General features: G+C 36.2%; 1 protein-coding gene across 1 annotated transcript in view; it reads left to right on the top strand.

Moving 5' to 3' along the window:
* Positions 1-12,389, top strand: part of CNBD1 (cyclic nucleotide binding domain containing 1) — a 134,156-nt gene that overhangs the window by 73,474 nt on the left and 48,293 nt on the right. Inside the window, exon 5 of the mRNA XM_011375929.1 lies at positions 3,243-3,388. Within this exon, the coding sequence (XP_011374231.1) occupies positions 3,243-3,388 (146 nt within the window). The remainder of the gene's footprint in view (positions 1-3,242; positions 3,389-12,389) is intronic.

Here is a 12,389-nt window from a genome sequence, read left to right as displayed (position 1 = left end):
ATTCCACTGAGTATATGTACACACCAAATGTTGATTATCATTCATCTGAAGGTCAGTTTGGTTTATTTCCACCTTTGGATATTGGAAATAATGCTGCTAATTAGAAATGTTTTTGCTATAAACATTTGTGTATGAATATCTGAGTTTCTGCTTTCAATTCTTGTAGTTTCTTGTAATCCTATGATAATATAAAGAATGTAAAATATGGTGGAAACCTAACTAATTACTAGAATGTTTATGTTGAAAGGAACCTTGGATTTCTTGTGATTTTGTATCAGCCCTATGGATTCCTCACGGCTCATTCAGCGGACTTGTAGGGGAAGAGCAGGTTTAGTGTGCAAACTGACCGATCTTCCCATTCTGTCCTCCTTAAACTAGCTTAGTTCTGCATCCACTGACGTCATGTACACTCTGCATAAGACTTAGTCTGAGCGAAGTGCTCTGTGACTGTTTATGCGTCTATTCAAACACCACTGCTCTTGTCCAATCCTTCCTTGTATGAAGAATCACATGGTAGCATTTGTGAAAATATTAAAGACTGAAAACAAGTGGGTGATCTATTCTCTATCTGATCTGAATTTCATGTGTAGGAATAAGACATTATTTAAAAGAAAACAAAGTAAAACTGACAACAAATTCTGCCTTCTAGATCAGAGATTGAGCACCCAGTAGAAATAAGAAATCAATAAGAAACAAGTGGGAGAAACAAAGTCCTTCCAAATTCTGAGCTATTAGGGAGTTATCAAGTTTTTCTCAGTACCTGGGACTGAGTCTCGTGTGGATTCTGTTCGATTGGTTATTTTTAACCAATATTAAAAGGAAGTATGAACTCAAACAGCAGGAGGATTTTGATAGGGAGCTAACATTTGAATTTTGTATGTGTCCCCCCAGGGATCTCTTTTATTGTTTTTAATATTTTAATTATACTTTTTAATTAGAAAAAAAATGACCTCTTTATAACTTCTCAAATTGTTAGACAAAATAATCTTAATCCCTCTTTAATTTGAGAGCTCTTCAAATATATGAATCAAGTCTATTCCTAGATATCTTCACTTCGAATGAAAAATTGATTGTTTCATGACTGGACCTCGAGATACTTTCTTAGATGTTTATAAATCATTGAGGAAACCCTCATGGGCCTTTCGGCACTTCCTTCTGAATGAAGTCTTTCTGGCACTCATAGCCACTCCTGTTTTTTTTTCTTCCTGTTTGACTACAAATGAATAGGAAGGTGTCTTTTTGTCAATCTAATTTCTTTCATAGCAGCTTTTATATCTTAAGAGTAGGCCAGAAAGATGCGCCAAGGAAGGAGTAGACACGATGTAAAGGGGGTTCCTGCCAAATAATAAAGGTTGAGATCGAGAGAGAGGTGAAGGAAGGCCATGTTTGAAGAGAGGAAGTAAGGGCTGACTTTCTGGAGTGTGTGCTGGGATCCACAGAAAAGTTTTGGGTGAATTTCAGCACTGTGGAACGTGCTAGCCGTGGGTCAGGGTGGAGCGTGGGAAACCCTGAAGATGGGTACCAGATGGGCAGCTCGAGCAAGCTAGGAATGGTGCTGAGAGCAGGTTAGGCGGGCGAGGCACCGCCCCGTTGGCTGCTTCACAGTCCCACTGTGGCGTTCCATGCCCACGTAGGAGAGGCAGTAGGAAGTCGAGAAACAAGAATTTATTAGGAATAGGGTTTCCAGAGCAATGACGGTAATTGTAGGAAATAATGTTTTTCATGTTTAGTCCAAATGTGTAAATTACAAGCCCATTCATTTATCAAAATGACAAAGAGCTATAATTTTTGAATGACTTCCTGGCTTTAAACATCATCTTTTCTAATCTCTTATGTTAGTAGTGTTTTTACCGAATATTTTGGATTGTCTCACTGCCAGTGGTCACATGCACTTTCCTAACCCCTTTTCGCTGGGGGCTTGAAACATGTTGACCTTGAGCTATGGGAGGACTTATGGGCGTTGATGCAGATCAGACGATTTAGGATTCTGTGTGGCGTGCAGGACCTCTAGAATGGCAGGGTGAGGGTCTCTGTGTATCTACTTCTTCATAAACACAATGAAATTCTGGCAAAACATTGTCAAAATAATTATTTACAGAACTCTGAAAAATTAATCGAATGCTTGCAACAGTATGAGGAGGAATCGATTCAAGAAAAATGGTGGAACCTTGGGAGAAGAGTAGGATTTGTGCCTTTTCGCTCTGACCTGTTTTAATCTTCCTGTCTCAGGTTCTGTGGCAGTGCTGAAGCCAGCAGCCTTGCAGCCCTGGGTAGGCAGACTGGCTAAGAGCTGCTCACAAAGCTCCACTCCCAGGGCGCTGCCACAGTGCCACCTGTCTGGCAGCTCTCTGCAAAGGCCCTGTTCACAGGGCACTGTTGTTCCCTGGGAGGCGGGAAACTTACTTCCAGAGTTGCCACATTATATTAGCTAAAATATTTAACTTTTCAACAAAAATTACAAGACAAACAAAGAAATAACAAAGTGTGCCCCATATGTAGGGGGGAAAAAGCAGTCAACAGCCAATGATGTCCTGAGGGATGCAAATGTTGATTCCTAGTAGACAAAGATTTTTAAATCAACTATTATAAATAGATCCAAAGAAATAAAGGAAACAATGTCTAATGAATTAAAAGAAGAGTTGACAACACAGAGCCAGCCCATTAGCAAAATTGAGAGACGTATTGGTTCAGGCATTTAAAGAAATCTCTGAACAATTATTAAATGGCCACTAAGTGAAATAGCAGAGACAGGTAGGTGCACACTATAGGGACTACAGACTATAAAATTGAAGTATGACAACGATATCCTACCACATAGATAACATCAATAGACATCACAGAAGGAGTGGACAGAGAAAAGGGGCAGAGAATATATGAAGAAAGAATGGCCCCAAATGTCCCAGTTTGATGAAGAACATCATCTACTCATTCAAGAAGCTCAGTGAACTCCAAGTAGGAGAATAACAGGAATATAACCTTACAGTTAACACACTGAGTTCTATAAAAAGAAGGTACATTTCCTGACATGTGAAGTTTCATGGAGATGCTTCTTAATGTTGGAAGAACAAATTCTGTTTCTAAAGTTGATTACCAAGACAAAATAAAATATCATCACAGGTGTCCATAAGCAACCCTTAAATGAAAAGGAAATACAAATTTGAACACTCAAAAATCAAGAATGTTTTGATTGATTTGTTTCTTTGTATTTATGCTATGGTCTCTCAATTTGCATTTTTTTTAAGGCCCATGCGCAGGACGCTGCATGAACACAAAATGGTATGGAAGATGCTGAAAACAATTCCAGATTTAACTTCCCAGCTAACTGACGAGGATCTAAAAGCACTCAGCAAGAGTGTCACTTCCGAAACCTGGGTGAAAGGCAGCACAGGTAACCGACTAATCTGGAGGGACATTTGGCAAGATAAAATACATGTCACTATCATTATAATAGTCAATTTCACTTGACATGTTAAAAATCCACTGCTTAGACATATTTCATTTCTAAGTTTATAAGTAGTGGAATGAATGACATTTCACGTTTTAGTACTTATGTTTTAAAGATGTACACTAGCGTTTGCACACGTCAGAGTCACCCAGAGGACTCGCTGAAACATTGCTGTGTTCAATACCTAGAGTTTCTGGTTTGATAGGTTTGGGGGTGGAGCTTAATTTTTATTTCCAGTAATATTCCAGGCAATGCTGCTCATCTGGGGACCATACTTTGAAAAGCGATCATTGATACACACATTGAATAACCATCTAGCATTGGTTTCCATTGTTAAGACAGAAAGTGGGCAAAGTGAATATTTGATGGTTCCATACTGATCAGATATTGGGGAGAAAAAACCTCTCCAGACAGATTTTAGTTTCTTGATTGTAATTTCTTGTCCTTTTACCAAGGACATGTACTAGATACATTAATTTAATAGCGGTATTTTATATTTTAATTTTTTTATAGGGGAGCATACAAGTAAACACACTAGAGTCACACACACACCTAAACTAGTAGAATGCAACATCATTTTTGGTATTTATCTAGTACCTGTTAGAAAGGAGGAACTAAGTTTATTTAATACATTCTTTGCATGAGGGATATTCCTTCTTTATTCCTCACAGTGATAAATGAAAGTAGATATTATTATGATTCTTCATAGACGAGGACTCTAAGACACAGAGTATTATGTGGCGTGTTTCTGATTAGAGTGGAATTTTAAACACACTGTAGCCTTAATGCCAAACCCATTCTCGGTCCATCATGCCACTGGTTCATCAGGATCATGGCATTTAAAATCTAATTGGAATTTTGGAAAACATGTGTCTATTGAAAAGATTTACATATTTCAAGAGATTTCCCCCAATGGCCCTCTCTCATAATTAGTTTCATTAAATTCGACATCAAACCCAGAAAATTAAATCCTAGGAGTTTTGCAGAGGATAAATGATTTTGAAAGAGAAGAAAGAACGAACATTCAACATTGCTTTTCCATTAGCTTGAGGATAGTAATTAAAATTTTTGTTTTATCACAAATCCCTGAAATTCGATTTATTGTAAAAAATATGAAAACAACCTGAATGCCCTTCACTAGGAGATGGAATACACGCGTGGCGACACAGTTGCTCCATGGATGGCATCCTAGTCAGTGGTTGAAGGGGATGAGGTAGATCTACATACACTGATGTGGAAGCTTATTAACGACAGCCAAATAAAAATAGAGCTGTAGAGGTATATAAAAATGCAACCATGTATATCGTATTTTCCTAAATGCCTGAAGTTATAGATACAGATATGTGTACATATACACATGCACAAAAATGCATAGGCATAGCCCCAGAGGGGCAGTGGGAAAAGACGTATTTTTAAAATTGTTACCTTAGTGGAGGGTAGAGGAACCGAGGGGCAGTGAATGGGAACAGTGAACTCTGGTTTTAAAATTACCGTTAGAAGCAGATATTGTATTCTGATGGTATCTTGACAACCCAGGTGATTAAGTGTTAAACTACAAATTTTCATTCCTTGGCAAACATCAACTTTAATTGATCATTTATATATTAAGTAAGGCATTTCACATTTAATAACTCACATTTCAGTAATTTGCATTTAATATTAAACTCATACTTTCAAACACTTAAAAAAAATTAGCAGTCTCTGTGTTTACATTTATCTTGAGTCAAAAGCCTTCTCTTGAGTTTTTAAGGCATCTGATTCTGACAGCTCAGGTCTCTTTCACGCCCAAGGCAGTCAACTCATTAACTGTCTGGCCTTCATAAATGTTTTCGTTCATCCAACATAAAAACACAAGCCCTACGAGGTATCTTTCCTTCCCATTTCTTTGTTTCCATATGCACCCCCTCCCTCTGCCATTCTTTAAAGTGTCCCCCTGCAGCCCCTTGTCACCCAGCTGCTGACTTCCAGCGCGCTGCCGAGGCTGCGCTTCTCGCCTGCAATTCCAACAGCTGTTTGCACCTTCTGTTTCATTTCTGCCCATAGTCTTTGGAGCTTCGTTATTTGAGGCAGCTTCCTAGACTTACCATTGCTCACTCAGTCTCCTTAAATGATGAAGTTTTAACAGGGAGAACAATAACAGTGTGATTTGAAGTACTGAGTAACACACATACATCTCTCCTGTTCAAGCCAATGTGGTACTAAATCCTGATTGCTACATTAGGATTACATATATTCTATAGTAGAGATAATATATGTAATATACTTTCCATATAGTAATCAATTCCTATGTGCTATGCAGGTATATAGTTTACTTTGTTCAAATGATCTCAAGAATGATCCCTTGGATCCCTTATTTCATGGCCTGGGCAGGGGACGTTGTGATTGGCAACCTAAAGCTCTCGTAAGCTGAAATCATGAGCTTGCTTGCGAATCCAATCGAGTGGCTAACCTAGAGTTAGAGTCACGATCAGAATTTTATTACTGTATTCCTTTATATTAACATTGAAATATTCCCATGAAATGATTGATGTAAGGGTTTTTTCTTTTATTATCTATTTCATCTGTGCTCTGTTTTCTTTACTTGAAGTCCATAAAGTTTTACAGTGTTATTTCTCTTCTCTTTCTTCTATTTTATTTCATTTTACTCCCAACTTTCATGAAGTTATATCTCAAAAACACCATAGCTTCTTATTTTAATAAAATTTAATATTTATTTTTAATACTGAGAATATTTTTATATTACTAAATTTTTAACATTTTCTTAACCTGCATAGACTTATTTCTCATTGTGGTTTAAATTTCATTTAACATATAATAAAGACATAGTAGCTAAATCTCATGAAAGAACATAGTGAGCATCTCTTCCATATATGTTAACCATAATTCAAATAATGCATTCGTACGATATAAGTAATCAGATATTTAGTCTTGCCATAAACACCCTGGTTCCCTTAAAGGCAAATCTAGCTCTGAAGAATGCCTGTTGGCCCTAAAGGCAGGTCAGCTGAGGTGTTTCCTGTGATTTATGATGACCTGGAAGATGGCCAGAGTCTCTCAGTCTCTCTGCATTGTGAGAACCCAATTCCTTTCTTGCCTTTTCCTATCTAAGAGGTGACTGTGAGGATTTGAGAAAATTAATGCGACAGCAACAACTCCTCAATCTCACGAAAATGCCAGAGATGCTTGCCATGATGTTTATTTTTCTCATTGTCATTTTGAATCTTAATTTCTAAACAGTGAAATTTGTAAGCAGGGTCGATATTTGAAATATTTAACACCTGATCAGACAGGTGTTCTCTAATTACAGCAAATGCCTGCCTGAACAGTCAGAATAGGTGCAATAGTAGATGACACCAGAAATAGAAACCCCACACGCATAAGTTCCTCCACTTCTGGTACTGGAATATTTTGAATTAATAAAGAAGCACTTTTCAAGTTGTCGAACATAATTCTGTTACTCAGTATCTAAAATCTAATAATTTTTTAAAAAACCTATTTGACTTTATTGGAAAAACAAACAGAATAGAACTCACATTTGTTCAACCCCTCTAGGCTAATTCCTGGGTTGAATATTTCAGAAGAGTTGGCAGTTTTGTCCAATAGCGAAGAGTTATTTTAAAAAAAATCTTTTTATATACTTTCGTCACGTGCAAAAATGCAACATGGTTTTGTGCTAAATGCTTAGGAAAGAAAAATGCATAGAACTGGTTCCCATTTCCTACCATAACATAAACACAATTCATTTATTTAACAAGCTTGTATTAAGTCTTCGCTATGTGCTAGTGACTGTCATTGGAACTTATTTTCTGGTATGGGATATAGGAAAGATAAAGAATGAAAATGTAATATAAATTCAGGAAATAAGTTTTATGAAACAATAAGAGTAAAAGAATTAGAGGGGCTGGAAATTGGAAGAGGAATTCCTTAAATGATTATAATAATAATATTCATATATTTTATATAATTTTTTTGATCTGCTTTTCTTAATAATTTATAAGTACTACTTTGCATAATATTTTTTAAACTCTAAATTGTATGGCGATTATCCTCATTTTATAGAAGAGGAACTTGGGGAACAGAGATAATAAGTAAACTAGACAAGGTAATATAGGCAGACTATTGAGATAATACATCTGTATAAATGTTATATAAATATGTGAAACAAGAATGGAAAAATGACACATAATTTAATATTTAAAAAGCAGTGCGACTTTTGAAAGTAATGATGTCTTCAGTGTTTTGGACATTTTCTAGAGTGTTCATGGAGTTTAGCTACAAGTGATAACATGTTAAAACAAATAGCAGCAAAAATAAACAAACTAGACAAGCACTTTGAGAATGGGAGGATAAGGACCTCCACAGATCCATAGATGGATGGAAAAGTTTTTCAGAATTCTGGAAAAGACCCGTAATAATCCAAGGAGTGTTTATAGAACAAAAATGTTGGAGTCTTGGCGAGAATAGCGAGTTTTGTGGCATTTTTACTTGCCCTATTTCCTCCATACTATAACCCAGCCTTGCAACTGTTGTAGCTGTGAAAACCAGCAGCCTGACAGCCACTGGAGGCAGCAGTATAGGTTTGGATCTCTCTCCAAATTTCTTGCGCAATAGATTCATCATGATTTGACCTGTCTTCCAGGAATAGGCCCATTCACCAAGCCTGTATATTTAAAAAAAAAAAAAAAAAATCTCAAATCAATAGCCTAACCTTCCACCTTAAGAAACTAAAAAAGAAGAGCCAATTAATCCCAAAACAAGCAGAGGGAATGAGATAAATATATTTTGAGCTTCAAAGAAATAATCAAGAAGGTGGAAATACAAACCTTGGAATGAGAGAAAATTTTGCAATTCCTACACCAGGTAAGGGTCTCATATTCAGATCATGAAAAACTCTTACAGGGCAATACCAAAAAGACAATTAACCCAACTGAGAAATGGGCAAACTATTTGAATAGATGCATTTCACAAGAAGACATATACAGATGGCCAATAGGCACATAAAACTGCTCAACATCATTAGTCATTAGAGAATCGTAACTTAACACCACGATGGCACACCGTTCCATACCCACGAGGGCAGTGTAAACGTAAAAGTGAGTGCCGTGGCGATGCAGAGAAGCTGGACTTCTCATGCGTTTCTGGAGTGGGGTCAGGGGAGGCGTGTAAAATAGAGATCAAATATTTAGTCCTACAAAGAAGCCCCCTTGTAAGACAGTTTGGCAGCTTCCCAAATGTTAAACACAAACTTACCACCGACCCAGCAGTTCTACCCCTAGGTGTAAACCGGAGAAGTGAAACATACATTCATTCAGAACTCAGGCACAAATGTTTACAGCACCTTTACTCCCAATAGCCAAAACGTGGAAACAGCCCAGATTTCTGTCAGTGGATGAATAGATTTTTAAAAATGTGATATATTCTTACGATGGAATATTATTCGGCAGTAGAAAGGAATAAGATACTGATATGTGCTACAATCAGGGTGGATTTTGAAGATGTTATGCTAAATGAAAGAAGGTGGTCACAAAAGGCCACATATTTATGGTTTCTTGAGTAGATCTTTTTCTAAAACCTTTTCTGAGATTTTTTTCCTTTGTTTTAATGGACCAAAATAGCTTTTGATAACTGGTTTAAAATGTTCAATTGTATGTAATTTGGAGTCAGGAAAAACACTTTTTTGTGTGTGTTTGTAGGAGCTTCCATTTATTACATTTAGTTTTAGAGGCGAACATGGACACGGACAGTGGATTAGTGGTGACCAGAGGGAAGGAGGGAAGATAAAGGGACAAGAGTCAAGTATCTGGTGACGGAAGGAAAGTAACTATGGGTGGCGAACACACAATGCAGTACATATATGACATACTGTTGAATTGTACACTTGAAATTTATTAGATTTTGTTGATCAATGTCACCCTAATAATTTTTAATTAAAAAAGTAAAAAAATTAAAATAAAAGTATTTTTAGCTCTGCCACCTGCATATGTCTAGGCATAAATACTACGACTCAGGTGAGCTCTTCAGCTTTCGGAAGCATCTGTCCTCCCCCGGCCTCACCCCACCAGCAGGCCTGCCTGTGACTCACGTGCTCTTAATCTGAAGTATGGCCTAAGACGGTTAAGATGATTGGACATAATAGCCCCTCAATAAATATTTGATAAATGAATGCACTGTAACTAGTACAGCCTTAAATCTACAATACTGATCTAAAGTTTGTTCAAAACGAAATAATTCTTGTTGAATGGTAGTCTCCAATAGGTAGCCCATTCATTCTTTCAGAAAAAGTCGCATTTACCTTGCATCGTATTGGTAAACAGTTGCATAGCCAGAGGCTCTGCTTTTGATCTTCTCATATAGAAATGATTTTTAAGTCCTTAGAAATAATATGTTATGCCCTGTATTTTAATAATGTGCTTTGTGAAGTGTTTAGTTGTATTTACATTATTTTCTTTTTTGAGAACTGGGAGAAATATATTCAGTGATTTTGGGACTTCCAGGCAAGTCATTCTTTAATTCTTTTGTAGTTGCTAAATCAAGTAACTGATCACATTCCCCATTTTGTATTGCATGTTAGATAGCTTAGGGACTTTTTTTATAAGCCTTTAAAAACTGATTTAAAATAAATGTGGTATTATTTTGATTAAAATTTTAAGCATTAAAACTTTTAAAAAGGCAAATGGAGCAAAAATGATCTCCTTACTCAATGCTATCTCCTTGTAAATATGCAGGATTTCATGGAATTTGTTTTATAATTTAATTTATTCTTGCCTTCATCTTTTTTTCTCACTCAATTTTCCTTCTATTCACTAACTTTTAAAGCAATATTGTATGTATTTTTGTAAGTTCACTTATAACTGAGATTAACAAGATCTAGTCTAAATGAATGAACAGAATCTTTTATGGCAAACAAAGGCCTTGACCTTAATGTGTGTGTTATGAATATGAACAAGCGATTTTGAAATAAAATTTCTTATTGTGTTTTTTCTTAGTAGGAAAGATTAAGTAAAAAATATTAAGAAATAATATTTAAGGTTATTAAAATAATCACTAACAATTTGTAAAATTTTTAATTCTCCCTTTATGAAACCTTTACAAATATTTGGCAGGAAGCATCAATATTGAGAGGCTATTCCAGTGTAAGGTCTGAGCCCAAAATAAGTTGAAATGAATTTTTCATCCCTTCCATTTAGCTCTATGATAATAATAATTTATTTGTTTTTTTAATCTTAAAATGAATACTCAATTTTACTTGTACTTTATCTTCTGCAAATTATACAAATTATAGAAATAACCTAAATAAAATTATTAGACATGTGACTTAAAATAACTACTCCTGGCATCTTAAGAAAGGAAAAATTGTCCATAAGAACAAAACCCCATCTACGAAGATACCTTAATATCAGATCAGAAGAGCTATGAAAAGGCCATTCATTGCTATTGTTATGTTATCTCTGGGACTATTTAGGCGTTATAAGGGGGGCTCCACAAATTAAACGGCCTGGCTTAAAATGTACGACTTCCTGGTGCTTCCCTAGGCTCCCACCTAATGGTCTGACAGGAAAAGAGGGGATCAAAGGGTTTTATCTCATTTTTCCAAAGACAGAATTCTAAGGAAAGAAAAGGGAGTTTCCCAAATGTTAGATAAAATTCTTTGGAGAGAAATACAGTAGAGGATCGTTAAAAGCTTTCATTCATTCAGGTATTTGCTACGTGCCTAAAATCATTCGGGTGACGTGCTGTGGGCTGGAGATATTGAGAGCAAAGTCAGGGGTCCTTGTCCCGGAGGTTGCGTCGCTGAGACTGAGAAAGCAGAGCCTGTGAGTGAAATCCCTGTTAAAGGCTCCCAGGGAGGGCGTCAGTCAGGGCGGTGGGGCGCAGGCGCAGGTCGGGGAGGGCTCCTGGTACACAGGTCACACTCAAACTCAGTTTTATAGGCCAAATGAGAGTTAACCAGGTGGCAATGTGACTGTTTATCCAGGGCAGTTCTTGCAGACGTTGACATCGTTTAGAATGGAGGGATTCAACCGCAGGTTCTGTGGACCAGAGTGGGGGCGGGGAGCGGGGGGCGGGGCCTTCGCAACGAGCTCACCAGCGCATTTGCATCAGTCTCTCTTGGTGTTTGGCCTTGAACCTGTTGAAAAGTCACAAATCAAAATGATTAATTAAACTTTCTATTATTAGCACTCTTAATTCATTTTGAATATCTCTTGTTCAACTAATACAAAAGCTATTTTAAGATAACAAGGTCCTGAACTAGAAATTTTCTTCAAGTCCTATGAAAATGTTTCTTTTGGCTTTTCATGTCATGGAGGGCGGCTAGATAAATAATTGTAGAAAACTTACTCCTAACCACCTTGATTTTATCAAATTCCTTTACTTTTGCAAAATCTGGGAATAAAGATTTAATGCCATTTTGATTCATTTTAATGCCATTTTATATTCTTATAGTCAATTTTTTCTTTGTCGCTTGGAGTATTCTTTTTTTTTCTAAAAGTTACACAAAATAATTTTGTGTATTTTGAAAATGTGAGTAAGAAGCCTATACTATGTTTCTTCTCATTGCTTAGGAATTTCAAAAGCTTATACTTATCTTGAATATTAATAAATGCCTTTTTTGTCATAATTCATAAATTTAACACAGCTTCGTGATTTGTAAGTAATATTTCAATTGCTATTTGAGAGCTTAATTCTACTGCATTTTTTTCTTTATATATTTTTTTATGGTATTTATATCATTTGCCATATATTTGAGAGCTGATTTCCTATATTGTATGAATTCTGAGAATTCTCTGTTAATTGCTTGAGTGTTCATTTTTAATTCAATTTTATGCCATTTTTTCGTTTGAGAATTTTCTTTTTTCTCCTTTAGTATTTGTATGAAGATGTCACCCCGAAACTCATCACACTCTGCATATATTTCTAAAAATTTTTTTAAATTCTTTTATTT

Source organism: Pteropus vampyrus, unplaced genomic scaffold (genome assembly GCF_000151845.1).
Source record: "Pteropus vampyrus isolate Shadow unplaced genomic scaffold, Pvam_2.0 Scaffold280, whole genome shotgun sequence".
Classification (NCBI taxonomy): Eukaryota; Metazoa; Chordata; class Mammalia; order Chiroptera; family Pteropodidae; genus Pteropus; species Pteropus vampyrus.
The sequence above is the reverse complement of the archived record's forward strand: the minus strand, read 5'-3'. Positions and strand labels throughout refer to the sequence as shown.